The 16,841-nt window shown below is 44.3% G+C and overlaps 1 protein-coding gene across 2 annotated transcripts; it reads right to left on the bottom strand.

Moving 5' to 3' along the window:
* Window positions 1-5,685: 5,685 nt before the first annotated feature.
* On the bottom strand, window positions 5,686-16,423 carry LOC115799294 (CD276 antigen-like). 2 transcript variants are annotated; one of them, XM_030756379.1, is made up of 7 exons: window positions 16,332-16,423; window positions 12,689-13,003; window positions 12,317-12,583; window positions 10,039-10,335; window positions 7,693-7,778; window positions 7,113-7,148; window positions 5,686-6,983 (listed from the first exon to the last, which is right to left on the bottom strand). In XM_030756379.1, the coding sequence occupies exons 1-7, from the start codon at window positions 16,393-16,395 to the stop codon at window positions 6,948-6,950; spliced, it is 1,101 nt and encodes a 366-aa protein (XP_030612239.1). In that variant the 5' UTR covers window positions 16,396-16,423; the 3' UTR covers window positions 5,686-6,947. The 2 variants fall into 2 exon arrangements, with proteins under 2 accessions (XP_030612239.1, XP_030612240.1); XM_030756380.1 differs by lacking the exon at window positions 7,113-7,148.
* Window positions 16,424-16,841: the final 418 nt, after the last annotated feature.

The raw sequence follows: 16,841 nt of genomic DNA, 5'->3' as shown, positions 1-16,841 counted from the left end.
GATGCTGTCACCGCGGCCCCGGGCTCACCTCCCCCTGCCCTGTGCTGGGGTGTGGGAGGTCGGGGTGCCTATTGAGCCAGCGGACAGCTGGCTCTCTTCTTCCAGGATTCTTCCTGGTCATATGCCCCCCCCCCCCCCCCCCCCCCCCCCTCCCCCTCCCCATACACAAACACACACACACACACAGAATACACATCACTCACAGATGTAGGATGGAGAGGCCACGTGGAGAGCTGCACCACCACTTGCCTCTCCGTTTTAATTGCACTTTAGTCATTATAACTCACAACACATACACACTTACAACCTGATACACATAGGACCTTTGGGGCAGGCATGTTACTCAGAGGTTGATGAGATGGGCCGCTGAGGTGGCCCCACTCGGATCCTCGTCACTGTCTGTCTCCAAATTTTATTTGCACTTTAGACATGGAGGGTTTTGGGGGGGCAGTGTGGGCAAGCGCTGACGACCAACAGTTGGCGCTTGTGGCATAACTGTCCCCTCAATTTTAACTGCACCCTATACACCTCATTCACTCACAAACATTAACACATAGACCTACAAGTTGGGGAGGAGGAGGGGTGGATGGGTCATCTTACACCCCGATTTCTTGCGTCTCGCCTGGGGTAGGGGTCGGGTGGTTCCTTGGGGACCGGGCTGGTGGCGTCCTGGGGTCGCTGTTGGCCCTGGGGTGGTTTCCACTTGCCCCGCCTTCAGAGGGTGGGTAGCTATGGATGAATGTGTGTCTTTGTGTATTTGTCACCGTCTCCGTGAGTATGGGTGGGTGAGTGAATGTGTATGTATGGCATATCTGTGTGTGGGTAAGTATGTATGGGCATGTATGAGTATCTGTGTATAAATGTGTACACGGGTGTCTGGGTGTGTTTGTATGTATGGCTGGACCTGGGTCTGGGCCTTGTGCCTTGCCTCCTGGCCGCTCCTTGCTGGTTGCCTCCTCCCCCCTACCCCCCTGGGATGGGGGTGCCTCGGGGTTCCTGGGTGGGGCTGGGTGTTCTGGCGTGGGTGCTGGCCTGCCCCCCTTGGGGGTGCGGTGCGGGGCTGCGTTGGCTTCTTCGGCGTGGGGGGGGGCTCTGTGGAGGGTCGGGCGGTCCTTGGGTGCCGTGGGCCCGGGAGCCCTGCCGCCGGCCAGTGCAGGGGGCTGGCCGCTGGGGGGGGGCTGGCTTCTCATCGCCTTGGGTTCCCTGGAGCCCTCGCTCCTCGACTGGGGGGGCTCCGTCTGAGACCACCCTCTCCCGTCTGCTGGGGTAGGTGTGCGGTTGTCTTTGGACTGAGTGGCCGGGGGTCTTCCTGGCTCTTGGTGGGCTGCTGGTGGCCTGGGGTTCCGGGGGCTTTCCGTACCTGCCTCTGGCTTCTGATGGGTGGAGCTGCAGCGTTTTGCCCTCATTGGTAAGTACGTTCCATGACACAGACACAAACATGACACAGACACAAACGCCCACTCAATCACAACTCAACAAAATTGTTGGTGTGCGTAACATGCTTTGTTAGTTTTGTTTTTCACACACAAATTTATTTTTGCAAGTATTGATAGTATTTTTTTATATGTTAAAGTGATGAAGTATCTGATTAATAGACTTGTGCTCTTTCCCCTTTTTTTTTTTTTTGCTCCCTTTCTCTCTCCCTTTTTCTTCTCTTTATTTTCCTCTTCTTCAGCCTGTCAGCTCTGGCTGTTACATAGTATGTGGAAAAATAACTCAGATAAATAAAATAAAGGGTTAAAACATCAACAAGAAGAGCCTATTGAGAACCTATAGAGCTCATCTTGAAATAGCAAATATGTTTGGCACAACAACGCATTCAGATCACAGTTCTGCTTGCAAGATCTACCAGACATGACAGGCTTAAAAAAAAAAAAAAGAAAAAAAAAAAAAAAAAAAGAAATGATCAGACAGGAGGGGGCTTTCAGGGAATACTGTTAAGTCTTCAGTTTCTATGCCATATGTTAGGACAAGATCCAGAGTATGATTAAAGTGGTGGGTGGGCTCCTTTACATTTTGAGAGAAGCCAATTGAATCTAACAATAGATTAAATGCAGTGTTGAGGCTGTCATTCTCAGCATCTACATGGATGTTAAAATCACCCACTATAATTATTTTATCTGAACTGAGCACTAAATCAGATAAAAAGAGAAATCAGACAGAAACTCTGAGTAAGGACCAGGTGGACGATAGATAATAACAAATAATTTTTCTGTCGCTTATTTTCTAACTCATCATAAAGTGCATGTATCTTTGGAGAAACATTAGGGTGGCTGTAGAGCAGCTCACCCATTGATTGGAAGGTCAGCGGTTCGATTCCTGGGTGCTCCAAGCTACGTGCCAAAGTATCCTTGGGCAACTGAACCCCAAATTTCTCTCTCATGCAAGCATTGGAGTGTGAATGTTAGACAATAAAAGCACTTAGCTTAATTACTCATGGACGTGCTTGTATGAATGGGTAAATGTTGTTGTATAAGAGCTTTGAGTGCTCAGAGTAGAAAAGCGCTATATAAGAACTAGTCCATCTACCATCTTATTATTGCAGCCTACAGTCTTTGAAAGTGATTACCGCTGATCTTTATCTGTGTTTCCTTTAAGGAAAAGATCGCTGGTTCAATTCCAGCCAGAGACACAAATCTCTGTTGGGGCTGTGTCAGGAAGCACATCCGGTACAAAACTCCCAGATCAAACATGGGGAGCCTCCCGCTGTGATGAGCCTTTGTAAGAAGGAGCAGCACAGCCAAAGCAAAGAGGAGCATGCAGTGAAAAACTGAGACCAAGTTCCCTAAGAGGTCAAACAGTCTGTTTACCACCAGACTGACAGTAAACATCTCACTCACCTCCATCTGCAGTCAACAGTAAAATCCACAGTAACAAATATGCTGCGACCCAGCAGAGCTTCATCCTCCTCGGAGACCCTCCTGCTCGGCTTTCCCACTGTTACTGTTGGAGTTTCACTTCCGCTGTTTCACGTGATTGTCCCGAACCCTGACCATACAAAACCAAAGGCAGTTACAGGAAGCTTCTCTAGTGCCTCTAAAAATAATATAATGAAAAGGTTCATTTCTTTATTTTAACTAACAAAAAGGTTACAACTGTATTCTATATTCAGTGCATGTAAAGTAAAATATTTCAACTCTTTTTTTTTAAGTTAACTGTGGCTTATAGCTCAGATCAGAAATCAGAAGTCCACACAGCCACAATCACGGGGAACACCTGACAGCTGTCCAGGTGATGATCATCAACACCCTCAACATGGAGGGTGAGCCACAGAAGGTCACTGCTGTTCACAGAGCTCTGTGTCATGTCATGTATCATATCATCATGTATCATTTGGAAATCAAGTTCCTGGAGGGCAGAAGAAGAAGGGAGAGGTACAGAGTCCACCATGTTTGAAGTCCAGGGTGAAGTTGCTGCAGCCTGTGATGGTTTGCCTTTCAACGGGGGGGGTGGCAGCTACAGTTTGGGATACAGAGGCAGGAGATGAGCCTCCAATAAACAGAAGCAGTTTAATAAATATAAAACCAACTTCAAATAAAATGCACTGTGAGCTGGACATTAAACTGTCCTCCACGTACCTGCTGTGTCACATGAGCACAGATGTGTTTTAGACCACAAGCCTCACAGCTGTCATATGACAGGAGCCAGCGTGAGTGTTAGTTCACAGCTGAACTGGAATTCCTCTGCAAAGGCCGAACATGCTGACACACATCTCCTCTGTAAGAGGAAGACACAGGCAGGAACTACATTTGACTCATTTTCAGTGTGCTGGAGGTTCAAATTTATACTGCATGACATCTGACATGAAAAACAAACTACAGGCTTCCAAAGTTTGTGGGTTTTTGTGTCTTGTCATGGTAATTCTCTGTTTTATAGAAAAAATTAATATCATATAAAAAAATGAATCTAAAAGTTTTGCAGTGGGTCGTCAGATTTTGACCATGATTTCAAAGCAGCAGGACAAGGTAAGAACTGTAATTTGCATAGAAAAGGGCATCATGGCCAGGATGAAGCATGAAGGTTAGGAGGCTGCTGTGGTGTGTGTGAGGTTCAGGTTACCTGCAGTCAAACAGCTCACAGATCCTCTAACAGGAGAACGAGTCACAGCAAACACACAAAACCACCAAAAATATGGTTTTAGGACACAAAGGACATGTTTGCATTCACAACTCAAAAACAGCCTCTATCATCAGAAATTATATAAGCTGATATAAGATACAATTCAATTCATTTATAGCACCAAATCACAACAGTCTGTTGTAAGGTAAAGAGCCTCCAATAACTGCAAGCCTGGCTCACCACTTCACCTGCACACAGATCAGTCCATGGAGGAAAGAAAGGTCAGAGTGCTTCCCACCTAACCCCCCCAGAGTTGATATTATGGTACTATAACTTTACCACATGCAAAATCTTTTGCTTTCACAGTATGAATATGTTCTGAGGTGCAGGTCCTTGAAGTACAAAGGGCTGGGTCTACTTACTTCAAAGCAGCGCAACCCTCAGACGTGAAATAATAGGATAAATATACATTTGAGTAACATCATAATAGATAAATATGCTTAAATGTTACAGTAACGCTGCAGGTAGTTTCATCTACATCCCCTCCAACATTGAAACAAACTCTCAGTGCTGCTCGTATGTCAGAAAAAATGCAAAGCTTTGAGGTGAGAGTGTCGATTTTCTTTTTAAACAGAAACTCTGCTGAACAAAAAAAGCTGCTGTATAGAAAAAATGTTTTCTGCACAGTCATGTGCCCATTTTTTTCATTAAAACTTAAAATGCTCACCTTTCTTTGTTTAAATCAGATCAAGTTTGAAATGAGGAAAAATAACCTTAACCGTCTATATGATGATGTAGGTTAGATTGTGTTGGTCTGAGTGACTGAAGGTGAACACCTGTCACTCACCTGCCTCCACAGCGCTTCATCATCCTCGCAGCTCCACCTGCTCCGCTTTCCCGCTGTTACATTTGCAACAGGAAATCAGGATAGAAACATTCACTCCTGTGATTTTTCCAAATCACCTTAATATCGTGATGCGTGGCTGCTGTTCACGCGGATCTGCTGAGTTAAAACAAAACACACATTCTCCACCCTCCTGTTCTTAGCACGGTGTTTCATGTCTATAACAGAGAAAAACGGTGAAAAATCTCACATTATGCTGGAAATGTAAATACGATGAATAAAAATGCTTTAAAATTAGATGAAATGTTTGTCACACTGACAGAATTGAATAGAATAGAACTTTATTGTCATTATACATCCAACAGAATTCTGTTCAGAACAACCATCCAAGATGAGGACAGACAAGACTAACATAGGGGAGATGGGTGTCTGCAGCCGCTGCCCCCTTAGGGCGCCGCCAGCACCATCAATCCCAGGAAAAAAGAAACAGACTCACAGTAGAGTGGGTAGGTTAAAAAAAATTCATCTGGTACAGTGCTCATGTTGAGCTCATGTTGAGCACCGCCCAGCCACCCTGGACACTCTCTCTTCTCCCATCAGGCCGGCGTTCCCGCTGCCTGAGGACTAAGACTGAAAGGTTGAAGAAGAGTTTTTACCCACAAGCCATCCGTCTGCTCAACTCTGAGCCCCAACTGGACCATTATTGCACTATGTAAATATTATAATCTATAATTCCATGTAAAGTGTGTATAGTGTATAGTGTGAATTATTTATTTTTATTCTTCTTATTTATATGTGTGTGTATATATGGTTGCAGGTACAAAATACATTTCACTGTGTATTGTGTATAACTGTGCATGTGACAAATAAACACTATCTTATCTTATTTTGGAAGAAAGTTCCATCAATCCACAAACTGCATTTTTAATCATTTAAAACTTTCATAACTTCATCAGTGCAGGAAGTATCCACATGAAGTTTTCACAGCTGATAAACATATTTAAGCTCAAATCTATTTTACACCCCTCCAAGAGTCACACTCTAAAGTCTTGGTTTTGTCCAGCATGATTTCTCCCAGATCTGAATTTGAGCTTCAATATCACAATATCAGAGTTTAAAGTCTCCTCCCACTCTTCTGTACTTTGAGGGCCGTCACTCAGAAAAACTTCAGTCTCATCCAGCTGCATCAAATCGTTGTCAGACCCACCTTCATCTCACTGCTCTGGCATTAGTGCTTATTTATGTTTTTACCACTTTATTCTTTTTTACACGCCTTTTATTTCCCCTCTCACTCATCAGGTTCACACACTGAAAGCTCCTGGTGTGTGTGTGTTATTGTTTTTGTGTCCACCTGTCCTGCAGGTAATTGAAGGACTTTTATATTCACTTATGCAGCATAATTGTCTGATAATGAAGTTTAGTGTAATTATGGAATGTAACACAATAATGTATTAGACACAAAAATGTAGAGTGATCACAGTAAGAAGCTGTTGTCACTGATGGAATTAGCAAACAGAGGTCAGGTCAGTGTTCCTGAGAGACGTTAGCAGTGATGAGGTAACCTCGTACAGCTGACGCTGTAAACAAACAGTTTTTAGCACAACGTGTGAAGATCAGAAACTCTCCTGGAGGACGCTGACCTTCAGCTGCAGCCAAAACCAGAAAAAAGACACCCTTCAACAGCTGATGGATGCTCTCAGAAAGTCTTCAGCATGTCTCAAATCTTCAGAATACGTCCATCTGTTTCCACTAATCCAGGGCCGGGTCACAGAGGCAGAGCAGACCAGAGCAGAGAAGTCCAGACCTCCCTCTACCCAGCCATCTCCTCCAGCTCATCCGGGGGGACATCGAGGTGTTCCCAGGCCAGCCAACAGCTATAATCTGTCCAGCGTGTCCTGGGTCTGCCCCGGGGCCTCCTCCTGGTAGGACATACCCAGGACACCTCACCCAAGAGGCGTCCAGGTGGCATCCTGATCAGATGCTGAACCACCTCAGCTGGTTCCTGTGATGTGGAGGAGCACTGTGTAACATCTGTTGATCTCCTTTATCCCGTCACTCGTGAACAAGACCCCACCTGCTCCTGCAAATAATAAATAAATAAAGGTAATCTAGCTTAATCTGATTTCTTTAATCATTACTGAACTTCATGAGTAACAAGAAGTTCATTAAGTGTTTCTTCAATGCTTCAAAAAGCAGATCACAGACGTACCTGTGCAGGTGACCGAGGAGCAAATGAAGGCAAAACCTAACATTAGAGGACGAGTCAACATGAAAAACAGATGAGCATTAAAAAAAGCATGTGTAGCATCCATTCATTCATTACTTTCTCTGTGTACCATTAATCATCTAAATAAACAGCAGTGAATACATGTCTAATTCAACAATGCTTTTTTTAATGTATCTGTTCTGGACTTATTATTATTTACTGTCACATTACTCCATCTTCACTGGTGTTTTTGATGCTGTCTCTTCACCTTGATGTAAAAAAAAAAACTTTTTGTTTTAACTTTCATTTTACTGACGTTCAGTTGATTTTAAATATTTCTCTTAAAATCAAAATTTTTTTTCTGTTTGTCCCTCTTCATCATCATCATCATCATCATCATCAGCACAGACTCACTGATGACAGAGTCTATTGTAATAAGACTCGGTTCAGAGCAACATTTTATCCTTTTATGTTTATTTCTCTGCACAAATGAAGCCCAGCATGAAGAACAACGCAGACAGAAAACCAAGCTTTGCCTTTGCAGTGTGGATGGTGCGAGTCAAACAAAGTGTGTAACGTTTACCTTTGTGTATATGTAGAGAAGGGCAGCGACCAGCACGGTTCCAAACAGCACAGCTGTGACGATGGCTGCAGCATTACTGTGACCCCCTGAAACAGAAGAGGAGTCGAGTCCTGCTCATGAACCTCTCTGAGGGATCTCTGCAGCTTGAAAAAAGGCGACTGGACTTCTTTTTGCTTCTTGAACACGTTTCACCTCTCATCCTAAAGGCTTCTTCAGTTCTTAAACCAAAAGGTGGAGAGACCCAGGTATTTAATCAAAACCCAAGAAGCAGAAGCCTTCACTGACCACATCAACTCAGTGGATAAAGACATAAGTTTTACCAGGGAGGACACCAGAGATAACAGGTTACAGTTCCTGGACTGTGCTTCTTGAGGAAGATGAAGCCTGAACATTGAAGTTTACCAGAAGCCCACACACACAGACCAGTATCTCCTCTTTGACTCCCACCACCCTCTGCAACACAAACTTGGGGTGATCAGGACCCTACAACACCGGGCAGAAAGTGTTCCCTCTGAGGCAGAAGGGAAACTAAAGGAACACACACATATTAAGAAAGCCCTCAAAACGTGCGGTTACCCCAACTGGGCTTTCATCAAATCAGCTAAGATGCACAGGAATGAAGGCCAAACACAAACTACAGAGAATAAGAAGGACAAGAGGAACAACATTATCATCCCTTATGTGGCAGCTTGTCAGAGAAACTCCAAGAATTTTCTCCAAGCATGACATCTCAGTATACTTCAAACCAAGTCACACCCTAAAAACTGGTTCATCTCAAGGACAAACCCCCCAAACACAAGATCAGCAACGTAGTGTCTGCTGTCAGTGCAGTGAAGAGTGCTCGGACCTGGAGAAACCAAACAGCCTCTTCACAAACACACAACATAGAAGAGCCACCTCGACAGGACAAGACTCAGCTGTACATCTGCATCTGAGGGTCAAAGGTCACTCTGTGAGGATGCCAATGTTCACATTTTGGACAGGGAAGACAGATGGTTTGAAAGAGGAGTGAAAGAAGCATCTGTGTCCACTGAACAACCATCACTGAACAGAGGAGGTGGATTATCCCCCCCCCCACAGTGCTGTCCTGAGCTCCCTCCCCAGATATCTCAACCCCCACTCACACCTTTGTTCCAGTGACCTCAGCAGGTCTATCCTCTATCCTCTATCACTCTATCCTGAACAGGACAGGGTGGGGTAAAGTCTCACAGCAGTTTCACCCGAAACTCCTGCTGGTAACGGCCCTCAGCTTCTTTCACACGTCATTGGACACATTTGCTTTTCAACGTTTGATTCCACTAATCAGAAAAAGGCTCTAATGTCACTGTAACGAGGAAACTCGTTAACTGACTGCCAAACCCCAAACATACGCAGAAGAGAGAAGACCATTCTGTAATACCAAGTTCCATTACTTTTGTTAAATTATGAAACTGGTTACATTGTTAACAGGTTAACTTGTGATCTGTAAGCTTTTCCATTTCATCAGTAACACTGCTCACTGTGTGAATAATGTGTGTTTCTCTCTTTGAAATGAAAGCACTTCATCAAATAATGGTGGGGCTTCTTGAGGGAAATTTATGCATCTGTATCAGAGGAAAGAAACATTTTTACTTCCACAAATGTACGCGGTCAACAGTTTCCCCTGACGGGTGGGGTGACATGTCATGCATCTACTTTGGTTCAACAGTTTCACTTCTCCAAAATCTGCAGTGAAGCATAAACACTTGAGTTTTGTTACATGTTAATAAAGTCCAAAAAAGGGTTCATGCAGCAAAGCGTTCGCCTCCAATTATTCACCTCCCAGACCCTCAGATTCCTTATTTGAGGAAATACTGGCCGAACCCCCCCCCCCACCTGCAGTTAGAGCGCCACCTCAACAGCTGCAATAAGAAGAAAAGAGCCTGAAGAGCCACTTTGATACTTTTACACTCATAACTGTAACAGTTTGCATTTTCATTATTGTGCTGGTTACAATCTGTGCAGTCATATCTCATCATTTTTAAGTGAATTAAATTTTTTCCTGGCTGAATGGTCCTGTTGATACAAATACAATAATAAAAGCTATTATCATATCCATCAAGGGATCAAAAAGTGACCAAGCCGGTTATCCCTGTGCTAACTGTGGGATAATGTGTGCATGCCCACACATACAGGTGAGAATCTACAGGTAAGAAGTTGTTCTTCATGAGAAGCTGAGATTTTGTTATACTAACATATTTTCCTGTTATACTGATGGAAAGAAATTGTTCAAAATACACATTTAGGTCTTTGTTTAATACTTTTGTCCTTCGGACATTTATGCAAATTACTGCATGTTTCAAATGTTTCATCTTAACGTGATCTGACCTTTGATGATCCTCAGGTGGGTGTTGGTGCTGTGAGTCTCCTCAGCATTGCTGAGCTCACAGGTGTACCCCCCCTCCTGTTTGGAGGATAAGTCCTTCAGCACGAGGCTGCCTGACTCTGACACTTCCTTCACCTGCTGCTTCCACCCGTCTGACACCGAGTAGGTGACGTTGGTCCCGGTCTGCTTCACGATGGTCTGAGTGTGATTGAAGCTCCAGACGAGGCTGAAGTTGGTGAGGGTGGTGTTTGGGGGGGTGCAGGGGATTGTTACCTTGGTGCTGGGAGCACTGATATCAGCTGAAAGCACACAATAGAAAACAAAAAGTTATAAAGGAGTCCAAGCAGCCCCCAGAAATTCAGACCTGGAGCTTCATGTATCCAAGGAAACCATTTAGACTGAGCAGAGGAGGCACCTCAGTTTGGGCTCATCAATAAGAATTAGGTTAATAGGTGAATAAGTTAATAAGCATTTTGCTGACAAGAAAAATCAAACATTTCTGGCAGGTCTCACTTCAGAAGTTTAAACTTCCACACACCAAACCTCACTGCCCCTCAATCATCAGCAATAAAGGAAGATCCAGAGAAAATGTTAATGACGCAAAGGTCAGCGAACTCCTCTTTATCTGTTTGTTTGTTCTTAATTGTACAAAACTAAATTCATTTAATTTAGAGTCCAGCAGGCCAAGTGGAATGCAGCTCGGGTGGTGGCCGAAGCAAAAACTCACGTGTGGGAGGAGTTCGGTGAGGCCATGAAAAAAGACTTTCGGATGGCCTCGAAGCGATTCTAGCAACAAACCGTCAGGTGACTCAGGGGGGGAAAGCAGTGTTCTACTAACACCACGTCTATAGTGCAGGTGGGGTGCTGCTGACTTCAACTGAAGCTATAGTCAGGCGGTGGATGGAATACTTCGAGGACCTCCTTAATCCCACTGACACGCCTTCTGTAGTGGAAGCAGAGTCTGGGGATGACTCGCACATCACTGGGGGGTGAGGTCACTGAGGTGGTTAAACAACTCCTTGGTAGCAGAGCCACCGGGGTGGACGAGATACACCCTGAGTACCTGAAGGCTCGGGTGGATCACACTCCTCAGCCTCCATGGTAAGGTCTGTGCCAGGGTGCTGGAAAGGAAGGTTCGTCCATTAGTTGAACCTTGGATTCAAGAGGAACAATTTGGTTTTTGTCCTGGTTGTGGAACGCTGGACCAGCTCTTCATCCTTTTGAGGATGTTTGAGTGTGTGTGAGAGTTTTCCCTTCCAGTCTACGTGTGTTTTGTGGACTTGGAAAATTCGACCCTGTGCCTCGGGGTATCCTCTGGGAGGTCCTGCGGGAGTATGGGGTGTCTGGCCCGTTGTTGCGGGCCATTCAGTCCCTGTACAACTGAAGCAAGAGTTTGGTCCGTATAGCCGGTAATAAGTCGGATTCGTTTCCTGTGGGTGTTGGACTCCGTCAGGGCTGCCCTTTGTCACCGATTCTGTTCATAATTTTTATGGACAGAATTTCTAGGCGTAGCCAGGTGATGGAAGGCTTCTTCATTGGTGGCCTCAGATTTTCATCTCTGCTCTTTGCAGATGATGCGGTCCTGTTGGCGTCATCGGGGGTGGCCTCCAGCTCGCAGTGGAACGATTCGCAGCCGAGTGTGAAGCGGCCGGCATGAGAATCAGCACCTGTAAGTCTGAGGCCATGGTCCTCAGCCGGAAAAGGGTGGAGTGCCCTCTCCAGCTCAGGGACGAGTTCCTGCCCCAAGTGGAGGAGTTCAAGTATCTCGGGGTCTTGTTCACAAGTGACAGGAGAAGGGAGCATGAGATCGACAGACGGATCGGGGCTGCTTCTGCAGTGATGCGGACGCTGCACCAGTCTGTCGTGGTGAAGAGGGAGCTTAGTGTAAAAGTGAAGCTGTTAATTTACCGGTCGATCTACGTCCCTACCCTCACCTATGGCCATGAGCTTTGGGTAGTGACCAAAAGAATTAAATCACGAATACAAGTGGCAGAAATGAGCTTCCTCTGAAGGGTGGCTGGTCTCTCCCTTATAGATAAGGTGAGGAGTGCAGCCATTCAGGAGGGGCTCAAAGTAGAGCCGCTGCTCCACATCAAAGGAGCCAGTTGAGGTGGTTCGGGGATCTGACTAGAACGCCTCCTGGGTGCTTCTTGGGTGAGGTGTTCCGGGCATGTCCCACAGTGAGGGGGACATGGATGGATGGATCTGTATCATCCACACTCCACCTGCAATGGTTGTTGGTCTCACAGTCTGATAAGCTGAGGTGGATGAAATGCTCACCTAGTTTCCTCAAAGTGGCTCTCCTCCTGTTCCTGCGAGTGCTGATGGTGCAGATAAAGAGCAGGTCATAAACACCGGCTGAAACCATCAAAGAGCTGGTGATGCTGTAAAGCAGCTGTTCAGGCTGCTGCACTGTGGTGGTGTTGGTGAAGGTGATGTTGGATGGAGGGCTGGTGGACCAGGTGAGCTGAGGTTCAGGGTAGATCCCCTCTGAGCTGCAGGTGATCCTGTTTCCTACCTGATCAATGCTGACTTCATGAACTGGAGCTGCAATAAAATAAAAGATCTCAGAGTGACTGATTATATTTCTAAAATGATCAATCTGAGAGCACATTTAAAAATGAACTGATGTTTTCTGCATGTTTCTCCTACCGTCCACCTTCAGGTTAATAAATGACTCCTGGTTTCCTCTGATGGTGCTGGTGTGGCACTTATATCTGCTCTGGTCCTGAACCTGCACCCCTGTCAGCTGCAGGGAGGCGTTTCCTCTGGAGATCTGGTCCTTGAACAGTGAAGTCCTGTTTCTGAAGCGCTGGTCCTGGTGTCCAAGCTGGTCTTTGCTGTAGTAGAATGAGTGGACGTGAAGGTCTCCTGGTACCTTAAACCAGTGGATGACGATTTCTTTCCCAGTCTGGAAACTGCACGGTAAGATGCATCTCTCCATAAAAACACAGGACACTTCAGAATCTGAAACACCAGAGAAACACTTGAAGGTTCAGTTCAGGAAAACAGCATGGACCTCTGAGAGCTCTTTTTTGCCTCATGGGAACCCCCCCAGCAGCCTAGGCCTATAGCAGCATAACTAAGGGAGGGTTCAGGGTCACCTGATCCAGCCCTAACTATAAGCTTGATCAAAAAGGAAAGTTTTAAGCCTAATCTTAAAAATAGAGAGGGGTGTCTGTCTCCTGAAACCAAGCTGGGAGCTGGTTCCACAGAAGAGGGGCCTGAAAGCTGAAGGCTCTGCCTCCCATTCTACTCTTAAGTATCCTAGGAACCACAAGTAAGCCAGCAGTCTGAGAGCGAAGTGCTCTGTTGGGGTGATATGGGACTATGAGGTCTTTGAGATAAGATGGGGCCTGATTATTCAAGACCTTGTAGGTGAGGAGAAGGATTTTAAATTCTATTCTAGATTTAACAGGGAGCCAATGAAGAGAAGCCAATATGGGAGAAATCTGCTCTCTCTTTCTAGTCCCTGTCAGTACTCTAGCTGCAGCATTTTGGATCAGCTGAAGGCTTTTCAGGGAGCTTTTAGGACAGCCTGATAATAATGAATTACAATAGTCCAGCCTAGAAGTAATAAATGCATGAATGAGCTTTTCAGCATCACTCTGAGGAAGGATGTTTCTAATTTTAGAAATATTGCGCAAATGCAAAAAAGCGGTCCTACATATGTGTTTAATATGTGCATTGAAGGACATATCCTGGTCAAAAATGACTCCAAGATTTCTCAGTGTTACTGGAGGCCAAAGTAATGCCATCCAGAGTAAGTATCTGGTTAGACACCATGTTTCTAAGATTTGTGGGGCCGAGAACAAGAATTTCAGTTTTGTCTGAATTTAGAAGCAGGAAATTAGAGGTCATCCAGGCCTTAATGTCTTTAAGACATTCCTGCAGTTTAATTAATTGATGTGTGTCATCTGGCTTCATTGATAGGTAAAGCTGAGTATCATCTGCATAACAATGAAAATTGATGCAGTGCTTTCTAATAATACTGCCTAAGGGAAGCATGTATAATGTAAATAAAATTGGTCCTAGCACAGAACCCTGTGGAACTCCATAATTAACCTTAGTGTGTGAAGAAGACTCCCCATTTACATGAACAAATTGGAGTCTATGAGATAAATATGATTCAAACCACTGCAGTGCAGTACCTTTAATACCTATAGCAAGCTCTAATCTCTGTAATAAAATGTTATGGTCAACAGTATCAAAAGCTGCACTGAGGTCCAACAGGACAAGAACAGAGATGAGTCCACTGTCAGAGGCTCTAAGAAGATCATTTGTAACCTTCACTAATGCTGTTTCTGTACTGTGATGAATTCTGAAACCTGACTGAAACTCTTCAAATAAACCGTTCCTCTGCAGATGATCAGTTAGCTGTTTTACAACTACTCTTTCAAGAATCTTTGAGAGAAAAGGAAGGTTGGAGATTGGCCTATAATTAGCTAAGACAGCTGGGTCAGTGATGGCTTTTTAAGTAGAGGTTTAATTACAGCCACCTTGAAGGTCTGTGGTATATAGCCAACTAATAAAGACTGATTGATCATTTTTAAGATTGAAGCATCAATAATTGGAAAGACTTCTTTGAACAGTCTAGTAGGAATGGGATCTAATAAACATGTTGCTGGTTTGGAGGAAGTAACTATTGAAGTTAACTCTGAAAGATCAACTGGAGCCAAAGAGTCAAAACAAATACCAGCAGTGCTGAAAGCAGCCGAACATGAAGAATAATCTTTGAGATGGTTATGAATAATTTTTTCTCGAATGTCTAAAATTTTATTTGTAAAGAAATCCATGAAGTCACTACTAGTTAACGTGAAAGGAATACTCGGCTCTACAGAGCTCTGACTCTTTGTCAGCCTGGCTACAGTGCTGAAAACAAACCTGGGGTTGTTCTTATTTTCTTCAATTAATGATGAATAGTAAGATGTCCTAGCTTTACGGAGGGCTTTTTTATAGAGCAACAAACTCTTTTTCCAGGCTAAATGAGCATCTTCTAATTTAGTGAGACGCCATTCCCTCTCCAGCTTTCGGGTTATCTGCTTTAAGCTGTGCGTTTGTGAATTATACCACGGAGTCAGGCACTTCTGATTTGAAGCTTTCCTTTTCAGAGGAGCCACAGTATCCAAAGTTATACGCAGTGAGGATGTAAAACTATTGACGAGATAATCGACCTCACTGGGAGCAGAGTTTAGGTAGCTGCTCTGCACTGTGTTGGCACATGGCACTGAAGAGCATAACAATGAAGGAATTAGATCCTTAAACTTAGTTACAGCACTTTCAGAAAGACTTCTACTGTAATAAAACTTATTCCCCACTGCTGTGTAATCCATTAAAGTAAATGTAAATGTTACTAAGAAATGATCAGACAGGAGGGGGCTTTCAGGGAATACTGTTAAGTCTTCAGTTTCTATGCCATATGTTAGGACAAGATCCAGAGTATGATTAAAGTGGTGGGTGGGCTCCTTTACATTTTGAGAGAAGCCAATTGAATCTAACAATAGATTAAATGCAGTGTTGAGGCTGTCATTCTCAGCATCTACATGGATGTTAAAATCACCCACTATAATGATTTTATCTGAACTGAGCACTAAATCAGATAAAAAGTCTGAGAAATCAGACAGAAACTCTGAGTAAGGACCAGGTGGACGATAGATAATAACAAATAATTTTTCTGTCGCTTATTTTCTAACTCATCATAAAGTGCATGTATCTTTGGAGAAACATTAGGGTGGCTGTAGAGCAGCTCACCCATTGATTGGAAGGTCAGCGGTTCGATTCCTGGGTGCTCCAAGCTACGTGCCAAAGTATCCTTGGGCAACTGAACCCCAAATTTCTCTCTCATGCAAGCATTGGAGTGTGAATATTAGACAATAAAAGCACTTAGCTTAATTACTCATGGACGTGCTTGTATGAATGGGTAAATGTTGTTGTATAAGAGCTTTGAGTGCTCAGAGTAGAAAAGCGCTATATAAGAACTAGTCCATCTACCATCTTATTATTACAGTCTTTGAAAGTGATTACCGCTGATCTTTATCTGTGTTTCCTTTAAGGAAAAGATCGCTGGTTCAATTCCAGCCAGAGACACAAATCTCTGTTGGGGCTGTGTCAGGAAGCACATCCGGTACAAAACTCCCAGATCAAACATGGGGAGCCTCCCGCTGTGATGAGCCTTTGTAAGAAGGAGCAGCACAGCCAAAGCAAAGAGGAGCATGCAGTGAAAAACTGAGACCAAGTTCCCTAAGAGGTCAAACAGTCTGTTTACCACCAGACTGACAGTAAACATCTCACTCACCTCCATCTGCAGTCAACAGTAAAATCCACAGTAACAAATATGCTGCGACCCAGCAGAGCTTCATCCTCCTCGGAGACCCTCCTGCTCGGCTTTCCCACTGTTACTGTTGGAGTTTCACTTCCGCTGTTTCACGTGATTGTCCCGAACCCTGACCATACAAAACCAAAGGCAGTTACAGGAAGCTTCTCTAGTGCCTCTAAAAATAATATAATGAAAAGGTTCATTTCTTTATTTTAACTAACAAAAAGGTTACAACTGTATTCTATATTCAGTGCATGTAAAGTAAAATATTTCAACTCTTTTTTTTTAAGTTAACTGTGGCTTATAGCTCAGATCAGAAATCAGAAGTCCACACAGCCACAATCACGGGGAACACCTGACAGCTGTCCAGGTGATGATCATCAACACCCTCAACATGGAGGGTGAGCCACAGAAGGTCACTGCTGTTCACAGAGCTCTGTGTCATGTCATGTATCATATCATCATGTATCATTTGGAAATCAAGTTCCT

Source organism: Archocentrus centrarchus, chromosome 20 (genome assembly GCF_007364275.1).
Source record: "Archocentrus centrarchus isolate MPI-CPG fArcCen1 chromosome 20, fArcCen1, whole genome shotgun sequence".
In the NCBI taxonomy this organism is placed as follows: domain Eukaryota; kingdom Metazoa; phylum Chordata; class Actinopteri; order Cichliformes; family Cichlidae; genus Archocentrus; species Archocentrus centrarchus.
This window is presented reverse-complemented; position numbering and strand designations above follow the sequence as displayed.